This window comes from Colletotrichum costaricense (genome assembly GCF_030867565.1).
Source record: "Colletotrichum costaricense strain IMI 309622 chromosome Unknown Scaffold_37.1, whole genome shotgun sequence".
Taxonomy (NCBI): Eukaryota; Fungi; Ascomycota; class Sordariomycetes; order Glomerellales; family Glomerellaceae; genus Colletotrichum; species Colletotrichum costaricense.
In genome coordinates this window covers 34,780-48,728 of record NW_026848266.1, presented here as the reverse complement: position 1 = coordinate 48,728, position 13,949 = coordinate 34,780, and the positions used below count along the sequence as shown (strand labels likewise).

The window sequence follows — 13,949 nt, the reverse complement described above, 5'->3', positions numbered from 1 at the left end:
CATAGCGTCCGAGGTGCCGCTAAGCCCTGTCCAGTTTCGTGAGCCGGCAGGGGCCGAAGGTGAGCTTGAAAACCAAAAAACGCCTTCGGGTGGTGCCCTCAGGTGCCGATGCCGTGCCGTACGGATACGCTACTATGAGCAACAGCAAATCGATCGTCCGCAGGGCAGGGCGAGCACCATGATCTGGTAATGCCAACCGTATGGCCCGACGACCTAGACCGCGGTCACGACTTGACCGAGCCTCTGGAGGTCCGTACCTGCATACAACCTGCGTAGGGCGGGTTGAAGCGAACGTTCCGACGTACTGAGGTCTTGGGTTTCGGTCCATTCCATTTGACGAGCCCCTCAAACCGGTGGTAATACGCCATTGTAATTGGCACCATCTCAGAGTCCTGATTCCTGAGATGATGTGGTCATGATAAGATGGGCCTGCGAGCCTGAGTATGTCCATACCTGGATTCTAGGCGGCTGCCCGCAGCTCCCCACGGCGCTCAGGTGCCTCTGTCCACCCTGCCCCATGCGTATCGTGGGCCAATGTGAGCTTCTGATCTCCAAGGTCTGGCAAGCTTTTCACTATTCGTCATCTTCGGGGTCCAGTACTACCTCGCGCAGCGCTTCATCTCTGGACCAGTCTACGCCGCTGCCAACGACCACAGCGCTGGCGGTGCCTTTCATAACTTTCCACCGCCGTATGCTCGCCTTCATCTCGGCTTCAAGTCTGGCTATCTCCGCCTGCACGGCGGGGTCGTCAGTCTCGCCCGCATTTCTCTTTTCCGCATCCTCAGTAAGCCTGAGGATCTCGGCTGTGAGCTCCACGTTTTTCCGGCCGACTCGTAGGCTCTCGGCTTCCACCTCAGTCAGCTGCTTGATGAGGCTGCGGATGTCTTCTGATTTGTTGGCGAGGGCGACAGAGACGTTGTCGCGGGAGCGGATGTGTGGTAGGAGGTCACTGCTTCCTGTTAGCACTCAGACACCAAAGTTTAGGAGGTCATAGTTTAATCATGGATAAAATGATAGTGATTTTTTGAGCACAAAATCAAGGATGGACGTACGTTTCGATGGGCGTTGACTGTGTGCTCCCATGGACAGCTTTGAGGATGGGGTTGGCCGTCATGACACTATCCGTGATATTGTTCCTCAGAAGCCATCCCGCACGCGCCGTCGACGCGTCCTGCTGAGCCTTTCTCACATTTTCTTCTGTGCTTGGTGTTGTTGAGTCTATCTGTACCCGTTAGCAATGCGGACTTTGACACTGTCGGTCGTCTTGATATGGGAAGTGTGTACCTGAGACATGGCTCTGTTGTGCCTTCACCAGAGCGACCTTGATCTCGAGGTCGCGAAGCTCATCGTAAAGAGCAAGGACGCGCTGCTCGTCATTGGAAAGTAAAAGGGTGGGCACTTGATCGGCTTTGTTTGCTGTCGAAAGGCTTCGATTTGGTAGCTCATCCATGGTCGAAAATGACTTCTACCATCAGATGGCAGAAATTCAGGTTTGTATGGGATGAGCCCGGTGTCCGAAATGTCACCGCTCCGCCCTCCGGACGCGACGCGCGACTCTCACTCAGAATCGCATTCAAAATCCCCCGAACTCACGGAAACTCGGCGGCTTTTGGCTTCGGATCCGGATGGATGGTGGAGTAAGGTAGGAACTGAGTATGAAAGTTGTGGCGGGTGCGGCGCGGCATGTCTTCCATTCCATGAGTGTCAGCCCCATCCCTGGAGCCGTTATCTTATCAGTGGCTGGTGCCGTATGACTGTCCAATCAAATGACTCAAGGCATCACGAGGCGGCGTCACGCTATGCCTCCCAAAGGTTTTTAGTGGGTTTGCAGCCTGCACGAGCTCTGTAGGGCGCCTCAGCGGTCACGTCTTGGAACCTGGCGAACGAACCGCCTTTGCGCTTTTGCAACAACCGACGTTCGTGCATACTTCTGTCTTTCTCTCGGATCCTTTGCAACGACGACGAAGACGACGCAACGAGTCAAACGACGACAGCGATTTCCTTGCGCGCGCGTATCGTACGATTCTACCGGGCGACGGCCTTTGTCGACTCTAACACATAGCTACGCCAAACCCTTGAAACTATTGCTGCAAAGACCGGACTGCAGGCTAGGCTGTCGCAGCTCTTCTTCTCTTCGGAGATGTTCCGGGGATGGCGACGCAGGTGTTGATAGCCCATACGGGCCAGCGTCTGCAGGTGGACACGACACAGTTTTCTGCGTACGTCAGGTTTTGCCTCCTTGTGAGACCGAGAGAAAGCAGGCTGACAGCTTCATTCGCAGGCTCGATGACCTCAAAGCCTGGATCGCAAGGCATACGTCGATTCCGGCGCACCAGGTTGTTGCTTTGACTGCCCAAGGTCGGAGTGTCAAGCTGCAGACTCTTCACCAGGAGGTACGACGCCCCTCCTATTTACGGGTCAGAGAGAGAGAGAGACCTTGAAGCTGACCTGCTGGCGCAGACCGAGATCTACATCTACGATATTCGAATATCGCAACCAAACTCCCCCAACGTCGCCTCGTCTCCAAAGTCCGAGCTCCCCCCTCCTAAGCGATATGCTGTTCCGAACGCCCCCAACTACATAGGCAATATTCGTGTTCTATCAGAATGGCAGGCCCTCTACAAGGAGCGCCAGGCATGGGCCCGTGGCATCATCGATGACTCGGCACGTATGACGGCCGAGATTCAGGAGCGGTATAGCGAAATGGACGTCATGGTCAAATGCCTCGATGCAGCTGTGGCCAATCTGGAGATCAGTGTGAAACAGATTGAACCCAAGTACACCGAGCTCAAGAAATGGGTAGAACCTGCGCTGGGCGAGTACGAGCAGCTTGCCGAGAATTGGGAGCACTACCTCACCGTGGCGCGCAGTGTGCCCATCTCTGCTGCCATGGTGCGTTTCATGACCTCTAGGGACCTCAAGAAGAAGACGACGACGCTGGAAGACCTGATCGAGATCGACACTGCGAAGAAGTCTGGACGGTTGGCGCCGACATCCTTGAAAAAGTTCACCACCAAGGCGACGGATCTGGAGAAGGCCGCGAAAATGATGTATGGCGGACTTGAGCAGCTGATAGGGGACTTTGACAGCCTTGTTGGTCGTTCGGCGCTGTCGCATAGTGGCGAGGCGCAGCAGTTGCTCCAGGATGTCGAAGCCGTGGCCAAGAAGATAGAGACTGATTACCACGTCGTCTTGGAGTACCAGGATACGCAGCCCAACGTCCTTCAAGCCTCGCGGACGGCGGAGAACCACACGTCACGCCTCATTCCAAGCTTGAAGAAACGCTCCGCGGAGATGGATGATATGCTGCTCTATGTCACGCAGGCACGGAACGCCATATCGGCCGATTCAATTAGTTTTATGCGCAACATCACCGAGATCACCACATTACACAGCAGCGTTAAAAATCAGATTAATGTCTTGAACCAAGCCGAGGACGACATGACGACCTTTGACTATTTGCGTCTCATTCACCAGCTCCCGTACATGTACGCCTCTTTCGTCTCCGAAGCCGTTCGGCGCCGGGAGTGGTCCGACAAGATCAAAACGGATTCGTCGACACTGGCCAACGAGATGGCACTGTTTCAGGACGAGGAGTCAAAGAGACGGAGGAAGTGGCACAAGATGGTCGGCAGCATGTACGGATCAGACAAGACTGAGGCAAACGTACTTGGGCTCGAGGTCAACTTGCTCGGCGAAGAGGAGACATGGCCCAGCATGGTCAAGCGGGACCTGGAAGAATTCCTGGAGCACCTCCAGAAGCAACAAGCCGAAGTGGATATCATTGAGGATGTGATGAAGCTTGTGAATGAGTTGAGCAGCCCTACGAAGCAGCAGTCGAAGAGGTTGAAGGCCTTCAAGAATGGAAGTGTCCATGAAGCCGCCCTTGGACGAAGTGGCTTGATGATCCGTGGCGATGATGAATTACTGCGCAGCCTCCAAGACGACAAGTCGAAGCTCGAGAACAAGTTGAAAACGGCGGAGAGCCGTGTACGAAGATTGGAAGACTTGCTTCACAGACAAAGCGCAGCTTCTCGACCTGGTATTGGGGGCTTGTTCGGACACGAGAGGAATGATTCGACCAACTCCGTCAGGTCGACAGCGACAGTTGATGACCATCGACGCTCCACAGGAAACTCAGAAGCGCTTTTGCAGAGGATACAACAGCTCGAAGGTGAACTGAATGCTCGTCGGGCATCTGATCAATCAGAGGCTTTGGCGAAGCGAGTGCAGCAATTAGAGAGCGAACTGGATCAGCGTCAATCATCCAACGATAATGAGGTCCAGCAAAGGATACAGCACCTTGAAAGCGAGCTCAATGCCGAGAAAGAGAAATCGGCGGCGTTCGAAAAGGACCTCAGCGTCCGGGCTACAGCGCACGACGACGTCAAGGACCGAATGGAAGAGGCCAACTCTACTAAGAAGGAGCTTCTCGAGAATATGGAGGCCCTGCAGCGGGAATTTGTCGAAGAGCGCAAGTCTCTGGAGAACGAGATCAAGGGACTCAAGGCCCGTATCGAAGACACCGAAGATGAGATTGAGAATTTTGGCGAGTCGAGAGAAAACGAAAAGGCTACCTACATTGAGCGAATGCACGAGCTAGAGGCTGAGGTCGACAGGCTACAGAAGGAACAGAAGGATGAGGCCCTCAAGACTCAGGGCCAAGTCGACTTCCTACGCAACGAGGCACGACTCCAAAGGGAACAAAATGAGTCTCTCGACAAGCAGCTGCAAACCGCTAACGACGAGGCCAAAAAGCTTGCCAAGGTACTGGGCACTACGCAAGAGATGGCTGAGACACAAATGAAGGCGCTCCGCGATGTTCACGACCAGCTGTCGCCGAACGATGACACTACGGAGGACCTCAACGATCTCATCGACGCACTCATCTACCGGGCTACTGATGTTACCGCTAATATGAAGACCCTCGAGAGCGACCGATCAATTCTCAAGGCCGATCTGGAACAAGCTGACGAGCAGATCAAGAACCTGAAGGCCACAATCTCTGAAACAAAGAACAAACTTACTTCCGAAGAAGACAAGTCCCGGCACCTGAAGGAAAATCTGGAGGGAGAGAAGGCTCGTGTGACTGCTCTTGAAAAGGAGACCGTCGAGGGCCGAGAGCAGCTTGATCAGCTTCGTGCCAAGATTGCCGATGGCGAGACGGGCTCGGAGAGCCTGAGGAAGAAGCTCGACGAGGAAGAAGGACGAATCAGTTCTATCACCGAGGAGCTTGCCTCCAGACAATCCCAAGTCGGCAGCCTCGAGGAAGAGTTGCGACTCTACAAGGAGAAGATGGAGAAGTCTCAGTCTAAGCTCTCAGCTGTGCTTGGTCACTTTGAGTCTAGATCTGAGAAGACTAAGGATTTGACGCAGCGTCTTTACTCTCAGAACGACAGATTGTGCCGGCTGTTGGAGCGACTGGGCTTCTCAGTCACTCGGCAGGACGCGACCATGACAATCCAAAAGGTTCCTAGGTCCGAGAGGGGCACCATGAGCCAATACCACGCCGCAAACGACTCGTCTGATCCTAGTCAGTCCACGATTCGCCGCTCCGGCATGCTCACCAGTCGCACTCTGGCCGATAGCACCGACCTTGAGTTGCTGTACTGGATGAATAGCAACGATGCCGACGCAGAGACCGAGAAATACGAGGCTTTCATGACACGGCTGGGCACGTTCGACATGGATTTATTTGCTGAGACGGTCTACAAGCGTGTCAAGGATGTTGAGCACCTTGCCCGGAAACTCCAGCGAGACGCGCGCGCGTACAGGGAGAAGGCGCACACCCTTCAGCGGGACTCGCACGAGAAGATTGCCTTCAAGCACTTCAAAGAAGGTGACCTCGCTCTGTTTCTGCCCACCCGAAACCAGACGGCTGGCGCATGGGCTGCTTTCAATGTTGGCTTTCCTCACTACTTTCTGCGGGAGACAGATGCCCATCGTCTGCGATCCCGCGAGTGGCTCGTGGCTCGCATCACAAGGGTACAGGAGCGCGTCGTGGATCTTTCAAAAAGCATGCATAAGCAACTCCCCGATACCGACTCGGCTAATGGCGAAGAGGACGATAACCCCTTCCAGCTTTCCGATGGTCTGCGGTGGTACCTGATTGATGCACACGAGGACAAGCCCGGCGCGCCCGCAACGCCTGGGCTGGGCAAGTCTACCATCGCAACGAACAATGTCGAGGCTATGGCGGACATGCACACACACGCGCAGACAAATGGCAAGGACAAGCAGCGCGCCAACACCCATAGCATCGAAGGCGTTAGCAAGGCGCTTAGCAAGAGCCTAGAGAGCCGTCGGAGCAGCTCCAACTCGAAACGGGCTCTCCCCTTTGCTGTAGGTGGCGGCGGTGCGGCACTCCTCAAGGGTAACGCTTTGGGCAGCGAGACAAATTCTCTTCGCGCAGTCGCTCCGGATACGCCGACCGAGACGAACCACCCTGAAGAAGGACAAGTGGGACCGTCGACGAATGGACACGAGCAGTCGGGACAGGCAGGGCAGGCATCGAGCCCGCTTGCGGAAGAGGGTCAGGCCGATAGACCCAGGTCGCCCGAGGTACGGAACATGATCGATTCTCTCGTTGGCCCCTAGACCAGCAACAAAAGCCTCCCCCGTTTCTCTCTCTCTGTGTCTCTTTCTCTCCCTCTCCATCCGAGGTTTAACCGCCTTCTCACTGATTTCGGTCAGAAAGCTCGATCGCCTTTGAGGCTGCAGCGTCAGAGGAGCGGGGTCAGCGTCGAGAGTCCGACGAAGAAGAGCGTGGTTTGGGATTCGCTTTGGAGCGTTGACCTGAGCTATGAGACTGGTGGTGGCGGCGGAGGCGCGAAGAGGAAGTGGGAGGGCCCGGAACGCCGGTAGAGAGAGACAGAGGGAGAGCTTGTGTGGAGGGGTTGGGTTGTGGAGGAATATTGTACGAGCATTACACAATACCCGAAGCCTCCTTTGTGAAGAAGGGGGTGTCTTTGAGGAGTTTTTTGTGCTTTTGTCACCCTTGGCCTGGGGGCCCTTTGCCGACCTAGCATTCATCCTCGGACGCTGGGTTATGACGAGTGGTTCTTTGTATTGGTTTCTTCGATGGATGAAAGGGAACATGGGAGGATCCTCGGAGCGCGGCGGCGTAGCATACTGCCCAGGGACGTCGATTGCCACCTTTTGGTGAGAAGAGATCCGACGGGGATGGCACCGGATGATGGTCGTGGTGACAACGGAGCGAACTTGAAGACGGAGTTTCTTGACATCTTTTGGGCACTTTACTCTTGGGACTGGAAGAGAACAAGATGGGGCTTTGCAAAGGACTCTGCATGCATGGCGTGCTTGGGATAGAGGCACCTTAGAGGTATCTTTTTTTTCTGAATACATTTGGTGCTCTTGTTTACCTTTAGGGACTTTCTAAGGTCATGTGCATAGTGTGGTGTGAGTCTTCAACTTTGCGATTTTCTCTGGCCAACATTGTGCTGTCTCTAAGTCTGGACATCGTCAAGTGCCCTACACTGTATTTAATGCTACCTCGCACAATGCCGATTTATTCATTTCTTTCCATTGATATTGCTCTAACCGAGGGTATAATAAGTCAAATGACGGACCAGCCTTACTTGGATGTGATCTCCTTGTGTCTATAATCTTGTTGTTCTTGAAGCCTTTGAGGACTCTGGAACGGCTTTCATGAGTAGCACAATACTCTTAAGCCATCATTGTTAGCTTGATCTTTCCCTCCTTTGCCTCGGAATACAATATCTTCTTTCACAGTTCTGTAAGGTCTCTTTAGACTAAGGGCAAAGATGTTCGGTGCTTGCAGTACGGGCAGGCTGTATGATTCCTACTTGAACGAGAGCAAGAACGAAGAAAACACATCGAAAATCGAGGTCATTACACAATCCCAACGTAGAAAGATTGATTGCCGGCGATCAATAGGACTGTAAAGAAGAACACTGTCAATACTAAAGGTTTCAACGAACATCTAGACATCCTCATACAGCCGATTCGACGAGCTCCCACAAGGTTCTCTCAGCCGATTACAATTTACACCGTATCACCAAGACACATTTGACAGAATGGCTGCCGCCGCCGCTCCTCAACAGTGGGTCGCACCGACAGGGGCCACAGCATATCCCAAGATTGGAGTGATTCTCGGGTGCGCCCCAGACGACGGGGACGTGGATCTCGCATACAAGATTCTAGGCTTACACAGCAGAGACGCCGCCATACCGGCAATCCGGCCGCCGGCTCACGAGTTCGTGCACTGGTGCAACCGCTTAATCGCCAAAATCTATGAGGAAAGTCTCGAGTTCCAGCTCGGGTCCGTCGGCCACCGGCGGTTCCTCGAGGCTAGCAGACGGGTCCGGTCAGCCATCCACACGATTTCCGGGATCCGGCGGCCCGGGCACGAAGATTGGCAGATATTTGAGAATACGTGGATCAGTCACTGGAAGCCTAATGGTACTTGTGACGATGCGCCGGTTGACTTGACGATTGCCAACTGGGATCAGAATGTGCCTACTCCTGCGACGAAGACTATTTTCGATGCGACGTATGGGCCTGATAGACAAAAAGAGAGGGACGATCGGGCGCGAGATCATCGGAAGATGGGTAAGACGTGGATGGCGACGAAAAACATGGTTCGGGATGCGCGACAAAAGGAGGCTGAGGAATGGCAAGATCTTGTTGCTTGTTATGGGTTTCAGGCTAGGACGAATTTTCGATTTAAGGGCAACGATCCTGAGTTTCACGAGGTCGAGACGGATGACGAGAACGATGAGGGAGAAAATGATGAGGAGGAGGAAGAAGAAAGTAGAGAGCAGGAAGAAGACGCAGAAATGCGGGATAAGAATACCGAGGAGCAGGGAGAGGATGATGCCGAGCAAGAGGAGAGCAACAATACGCAAGAAAAGCCTAGAAGTCCAAAGGGGAAAGGTAAAGATCCGGAGTTATACGGCGTCATTCCACAGAAAGAGGGAGACAGTGAGGAGGAGCTCCTCCCATACACCTTCTTCGCGAGCCCTGTGCCGAAGGGCGAGGATAGTTTGTGGTATTCTCTCTCGTAAGTCCCCCCCTCTCCCACACTTATTCTTTTGTTTCGCCCCAGACCGTCATTACTGAGAACCCGTTCTAACTCTTACAGCGTCCTTGTCCACAACCGGTGTGATCTCGCCAAGACTATCAAGGGCAGACTGGCCAACTGGTTTCATTCCCAGCTATCGGACCCCGCTTCACCCCGTTTCCGGATGTACTGTCAACTCCTCATGGACTCGGCTACGAACGTGTCCAAGGACAAAATCAAGGAATGGGGCCCTCTAGATCTCATACGCTGCCTCAACAGAAACGAGCGGGACGCTGGCCTACCCAAGGAGTCCGCGTACCACGAGATGCTCTACCTCATCGCGGACTACTTTGGCACCGAGGTGATTACCTTTACGCGCCCTGACAAGCCCCGTGAACCGTCAGACCCGGTAACGACGTTTCCTTCCAGCCGCGAGGCCTCTCCAGAGCGAAACGGCCAGCCAGGTCCTTCGGGTACTCAGTCCAATAATGAAGCGATCGCACGAGAGAGAACACCCAGCGAAGATTCACCCCCACGAGAAGAACCTTATGCAAACCTTTGGTTGGAGGAAGGAAGACAAGTCTTCGAGATGAGAGTGTATGGAAGTATACCCCGGGAGGGGTATATTCTGGACCCCGACAACCAAAAGAGAGAGCAGATTCTCCTCGTTACTGACTCTAAGCTAAGTTACTTTCAGCCCGTCACGCGAGTAAGTCCCGAACTGCCGTCAGCGGTAAGAGGCGGGCATTACATCGGCACGCGACCTTACAAGATGTGGGAGCGCTGGCCACCGATGCCGTGGTGGCCGGGGGCTAAGTACCATGACGGCAGTAAGAAATGGGTGGGCGCCTGGTCCACGACCGACGGGCGTAGTAGCATCACCGACGACCAGCAGCTGGAGATGAAGCCAATAAGCATTTGCAGAAACATCCTGGACCCTGTAACCGGGGCGCAGATTCGAGGTCGGTATTTTGAAGCACAGCCACCCCGTAACCTGCAAAACCGGTCATATCATGACATGTTGCTCACTTACGAAGCTAACACGGACACGGACAGGTATGGGGTGATGTGTCCCACCATAACCGTCATAAAAACCTGGAGGACCGAGAATCCCCCAGCTGGCCAGGCGGATCCGCCGCTTCTTCGGACGCAGTGGAGGGCCCGGACGGGTGGGGCCGATGGCGTGAAGTATCGGTCAAAGGGACATCTTGAGAGCCGGAAGCGTACGCGTGAGGAGTACGCTGCGAACGAGGGTCTTGGGTTTGACGATGATTATGGGTGGTTGAGGATCGAGGCGACGGAGAAGGAGAGCAGGGTGAGGGTTTGGCATGATAAGGCTAAAAGGAGGAAGATGGGCTGGTAATGAGGGGTATCGAGAGTTGCGTTTCTGGGCAAGCTTGTGCTTTTGCTTTTGGCTCTTATTCGGTTCAGGGGGGACTTGGAGCTTTTTGCATAGCGAACTTTTGTGAGATGTCTGGTTTTAGCGGGGCGCTTCGAGTTGAATATCAGAGCAATGATTTGAGGTTCCAAGCTCACTCACATGAATAACACTTTCATCGGCAAGTTGAAAACTTGCCGTCCAACACCCCGGTCCGCCAAGGGAAGCACTCGAGTAGATGGCATGTCATCCCTAGTCAGCAAGATGCTCCTTAATCGGCTCGGCGTAGGGCCATCAAGCTGTCTTCGTTTTGATGCGGCCTTGCGACTCTTTGGCCGCGCGATACCGGGCATCGGCAACCCAATTTTAGCCGGAATCATTGGCTTTATATATAGACCATGCCACGAAAGAAAACACAAGTCACAGAAAGGCTACTCTGGTGCATTCATCGTGGCTCGATGCTTTGCAAGTTTCAGCTGGAGTGATATTCATTCGATTGTATTCCTTGTTTTACACATACACTTTCTACACGCAAGTAACTTAGACGCGCTCATCATTGTGCCTGACTTCTTCCTCAACAACTTCAGAGCCGTCGACAGGATCGGTAATACCGGTCATCTTAGTAACAATCACAGCAGCGAACAAGTCGCCGCTAACGTTGGTGGCAGTGCGGAATCGATCGATGAACCAGTCGATGGCTACGACAACACCGTACATTCCGCTTGGGGGAATACCCACGCTCGATGAGATCATAACCGTCAAAACGAGAGAGGAGCTCGGGATTGGGGTGGTGCCGATGGAAGCCAGAGTCGACAGCAACAGGATGATGATGTAGTCGGCCGCGTTAAGGACATGACCCTGGGTCTGAGCGAGGAAAACCACTACAATCGGGAAGTAAATAGCGGTTCCGTCCATGTTCACGAGACAACCCAGGGGCACGGCGAACTTTGTGACCGTCTCGGGGACCTTGAGCGTCTGACGGCAGCACTTCATGGTGACGGCGAGGGTCGCTGCCGAGGACGCGGTTCCCCACGCCGTCAACCAGGCGGGCGAGCACTTGAACCAGAGGGTGTATGGGTTCTGGCGGGTGAAGGCGAAGAAGATAAGGGGGAGAATGATGAAGAGGTGCAAGAACATGGAGCTGATGGCGCCGCCCATGAGAATGCCGAGGTTCACGCCGATATCGTTGATGTCGAGCTTGAACATGTTTGGCAGAATCAGGAAGAAGACACCGATGGGGGCGAGCTTGATGAGGAAGGTAATGATGATCATGATGAGGGCCTCGACCTCGCGCGCCGCCTTGATGAGGGAGGATTGGCCGTCGCGATTGTCGATGAGGTAGCCAATCACGACTGCGCTGACGAGCACGGCGAGGAGATGATCAGAGGCGAGGGCGTCGACGACGTTCGCTGGAATGAGGGAGTTGAAGAGCTCGGTGACGGTGGCAGGAATGTCTTGATCTTTCCTCTCCTCGTAGGACTCCTGGTCTTTCGCGGACATGCTGTCTGTGGCGATGGACTCTGCTGAGGCGACTGTCATGAGGCGGGCCCAAACTTGGGAGGTCATGATGATGGAGTGGACGATGGCTACGATGGTTGTGATGACGTAGTACCCGATTGTCCACTTTGCGAGCTTGGCACCGCCGTGGGAGATTTCCTTGAGCTTTTGGACGGCGAGGACCATTGCTGTCACGATGAGGGGCAGGACTGATTTATTGTTAGCTCCAACGCTCAACGTGTCTGATGCAGCCGCACAGGAGCAAGGACCAGCATACCCACGGCTTTCAGAGACCGCAACCACAGGTTACCGGGGATGATGAGAATGGTCGTGGCGGCTGCGGGGATATCTGGGTGCGCAGTCTTGACGCCCAAACCGATACCGACGGCGATGGCGGCGGCAATGATGATCTGGACGGCGGAACCAGGCTCGATGACCGGGTGCCACCACGGTTTCTTCTCGTGGACCGACACCTCCGATGTGACGGAGGTCTGGTGCTGGACCTGATCCATCGAGGAGTTTGAGTTCTCTCGGACGGCCTTGTCGGCCGTGCCATACTCTGACTTCTCCATCTTGAGCTGGCTTGTGGACGGAGGTAATGTGTCTAGATGTTGGCGAAACAACGGGGTTGCCTGGAGACGGAGTCACAAGATACTGGACAACGAGCCGTACCAAGATCGCTACCACGCTGAGAGGAAGAAGGACGAGAGAAGAAGTTCCATCGACCCTGATCGGCGACTCGAGCGAGGGATATATACGTGAAGAACACCCGGCTCGTGGGTCAAGCTGAACCTGGGTTGCACCGAGAGTCTTGTCTATCAGTGTGGCGAGCAGGGGCTGGCTAGCCTACGATGCCAAAGCTCTAATCGGCCACATCTTGGATAGGGGCCGAATAAGAGGAAGCTCGCGTGGGCGATTCCGCTGGGGACTGGAGGGTGCGCCAGGCCATCAGGTTGGGGATTTCACCAAGGACGAGATAGGGCACGCGTATCTCTCACCCGCCAAGAAGGATATCAGAACTGGGGGAGGGTACAGCTGTTGGCATCTTTCACACGAAAGGAAGGTGTAAGAGGATCCATTCCATCCCCGCGTTACCCACCAGTCGCGCGTCGATGAAGGAGAGATGGGTCTTGGTGTCTTGGTCAATCCGCAGGTCTGGATTAAGACTGCAAGTCTCCTACACACGACCGTGCAGAGGGTTGGGCGACTGGCCACCGGCGTAGGACCTTGGAGAACGAGAAGGAAGTCAGATAGTACAGGTGCGTGCGTGACTGGGATGCTATGGGGTGGAAAACTGCGACGCAGCATTGGCAGAGGCAAGGTCGAATTGGAAGAGTGGGCTGGCCAGGCGAACTTTTCTGGATCGTCCAAAGGGAGGGTACCGGACGACAAGAGATAGGACAATGAAGCTTGACTGGCCGAGTCAGTTTGTCATGTCGGGATGGTCGTCTGGGTATTGGCCTTGGCTGGAAACACAACTTGGCGGTGACGACGGGGCTTTGCTGGTGTTATTCATCGAACGGTGAGAAGGTTGTTTGCGTGAGTATCATTGAGTATCAGATGCCTTCAGTGGTATGGTGCAAAGAGCCTCATACCTGGCTCGCATCGTTGCAACCTCAACTGACCACTTGTAGCGTTGTCGCAGACACTTCGACTGATCCAGCTCGAAGCTCTCTCTCGAGCTTCCATTCCAGGTTCACCCCACAAACCGTGGGTCTCGTCGTCTCCCCATCTTGACAATTGTCAATGACAGCTCTGTCAAGGGCCTAAACTCGGCCTCCAGTTTGCAATCGCGTTGTCAGCTAGCAAAAAGCTCCACGGAGAGCAAAAGGATTCGGCGCGTCCAAGAAAACCAAGGCTCGTTACCAAGGTGCCCAGGGTGATTGCGCCCCGGTTGGCATCCGTCAGACATGACTCTCGGGCGACGTTGGTACGACCGCGGCCTCCGCCCATTGGTCCGCCACGGCGAATGCCGTGCCGCGCCGAGCCTTGCCGAGAGGCTCGGCGGAGGAGCGCGAGGACGAGGGTGAA

General features: G+C 54.5%; 4 protein-coding genes across 4 annotated transcripts; 2 read left to right on the top strand and 2 right to left on the bottom strand.

Annotated features, from left to right (window-relative positions):
• Positions 1–573: 573 nt before the first annotated feature.
• CCOS01_16997 (uncharacterized protein) lies at positions 574–1,450 on the bottom strand (the record flags this gene model as incomplete). The annotated part of the gene is made up of 3 exons (XM_060465131.1): positions 574–949; positions 1,053–1,218; positions 1,285–1,450. 3 exons carry the CDS (start codon positions 1,448–1,450, stop codon positions 574–576), a joined length of 708 nt encoding a protein of 235 aa, XP_060304300.1.
• A 701-nt stretch (positions 1,451–2,151) lies between these two features.
• CCOS01_16996 (uncharacterized protein) lies at positions 2,152–6,864 on the top strand (the record flags this gene model as incomplete). Its single annotated transcript, XM_060465130.1, has 4 exons — positions 2,152–2,219; positions 2,282–2,393; positions 2,461–6,561; positions 6,694–6,864. 4 exons carry the CDS (start codon positions 2,152–2,154, stop codon positions 6,862–6,864), a joined length of 4,452 nt encoding a protein of 1,483 aa, XP_060304299.1.
• Positions 6,865–8,057: 1,193 nt separating this feature from the next.
• Positions 8,058–10,406, top strand: CCOS01_16995 (uncharacterized protein; the record flags this gene model as incomplete). The annotated part of the gene is made up of 2 exons (XM_060465129.1): positions 8,058–9,043; positions 9,125–10,406. The coding sequence occupies 2 exons, from the start codon at positions 8,058–8,060 to the stop codon at positions 10,404–10,406; spliced, it is 2,268 nt and encodes a 755-aa protein (XP_060304298.1).
• A 555-nt stretch (positions 10,407–10,961) lies between these two features.
• CCOS01_16994 (Sodium:dicarboxylate symporter family protein) lies at positions 10,962–12,490 on the bottom strand (the record flags this gene model as incomplete). Its single annotated transcript, XM_060465128.1, has 2 exons — positions 10,962–12,127; positions 12,196–12,490. The coding sequence occupies 2 exons, from the start codon at positions 12,488–12,490 to the stop codon at positions 10,962–10,964; spliced, it is 1,461 nt and encodes a 486-aa protein (XP_060304297.1).
• Between the last annotated feature and the right edge of the window lie 1,459 nt (positions 12,491–13,949).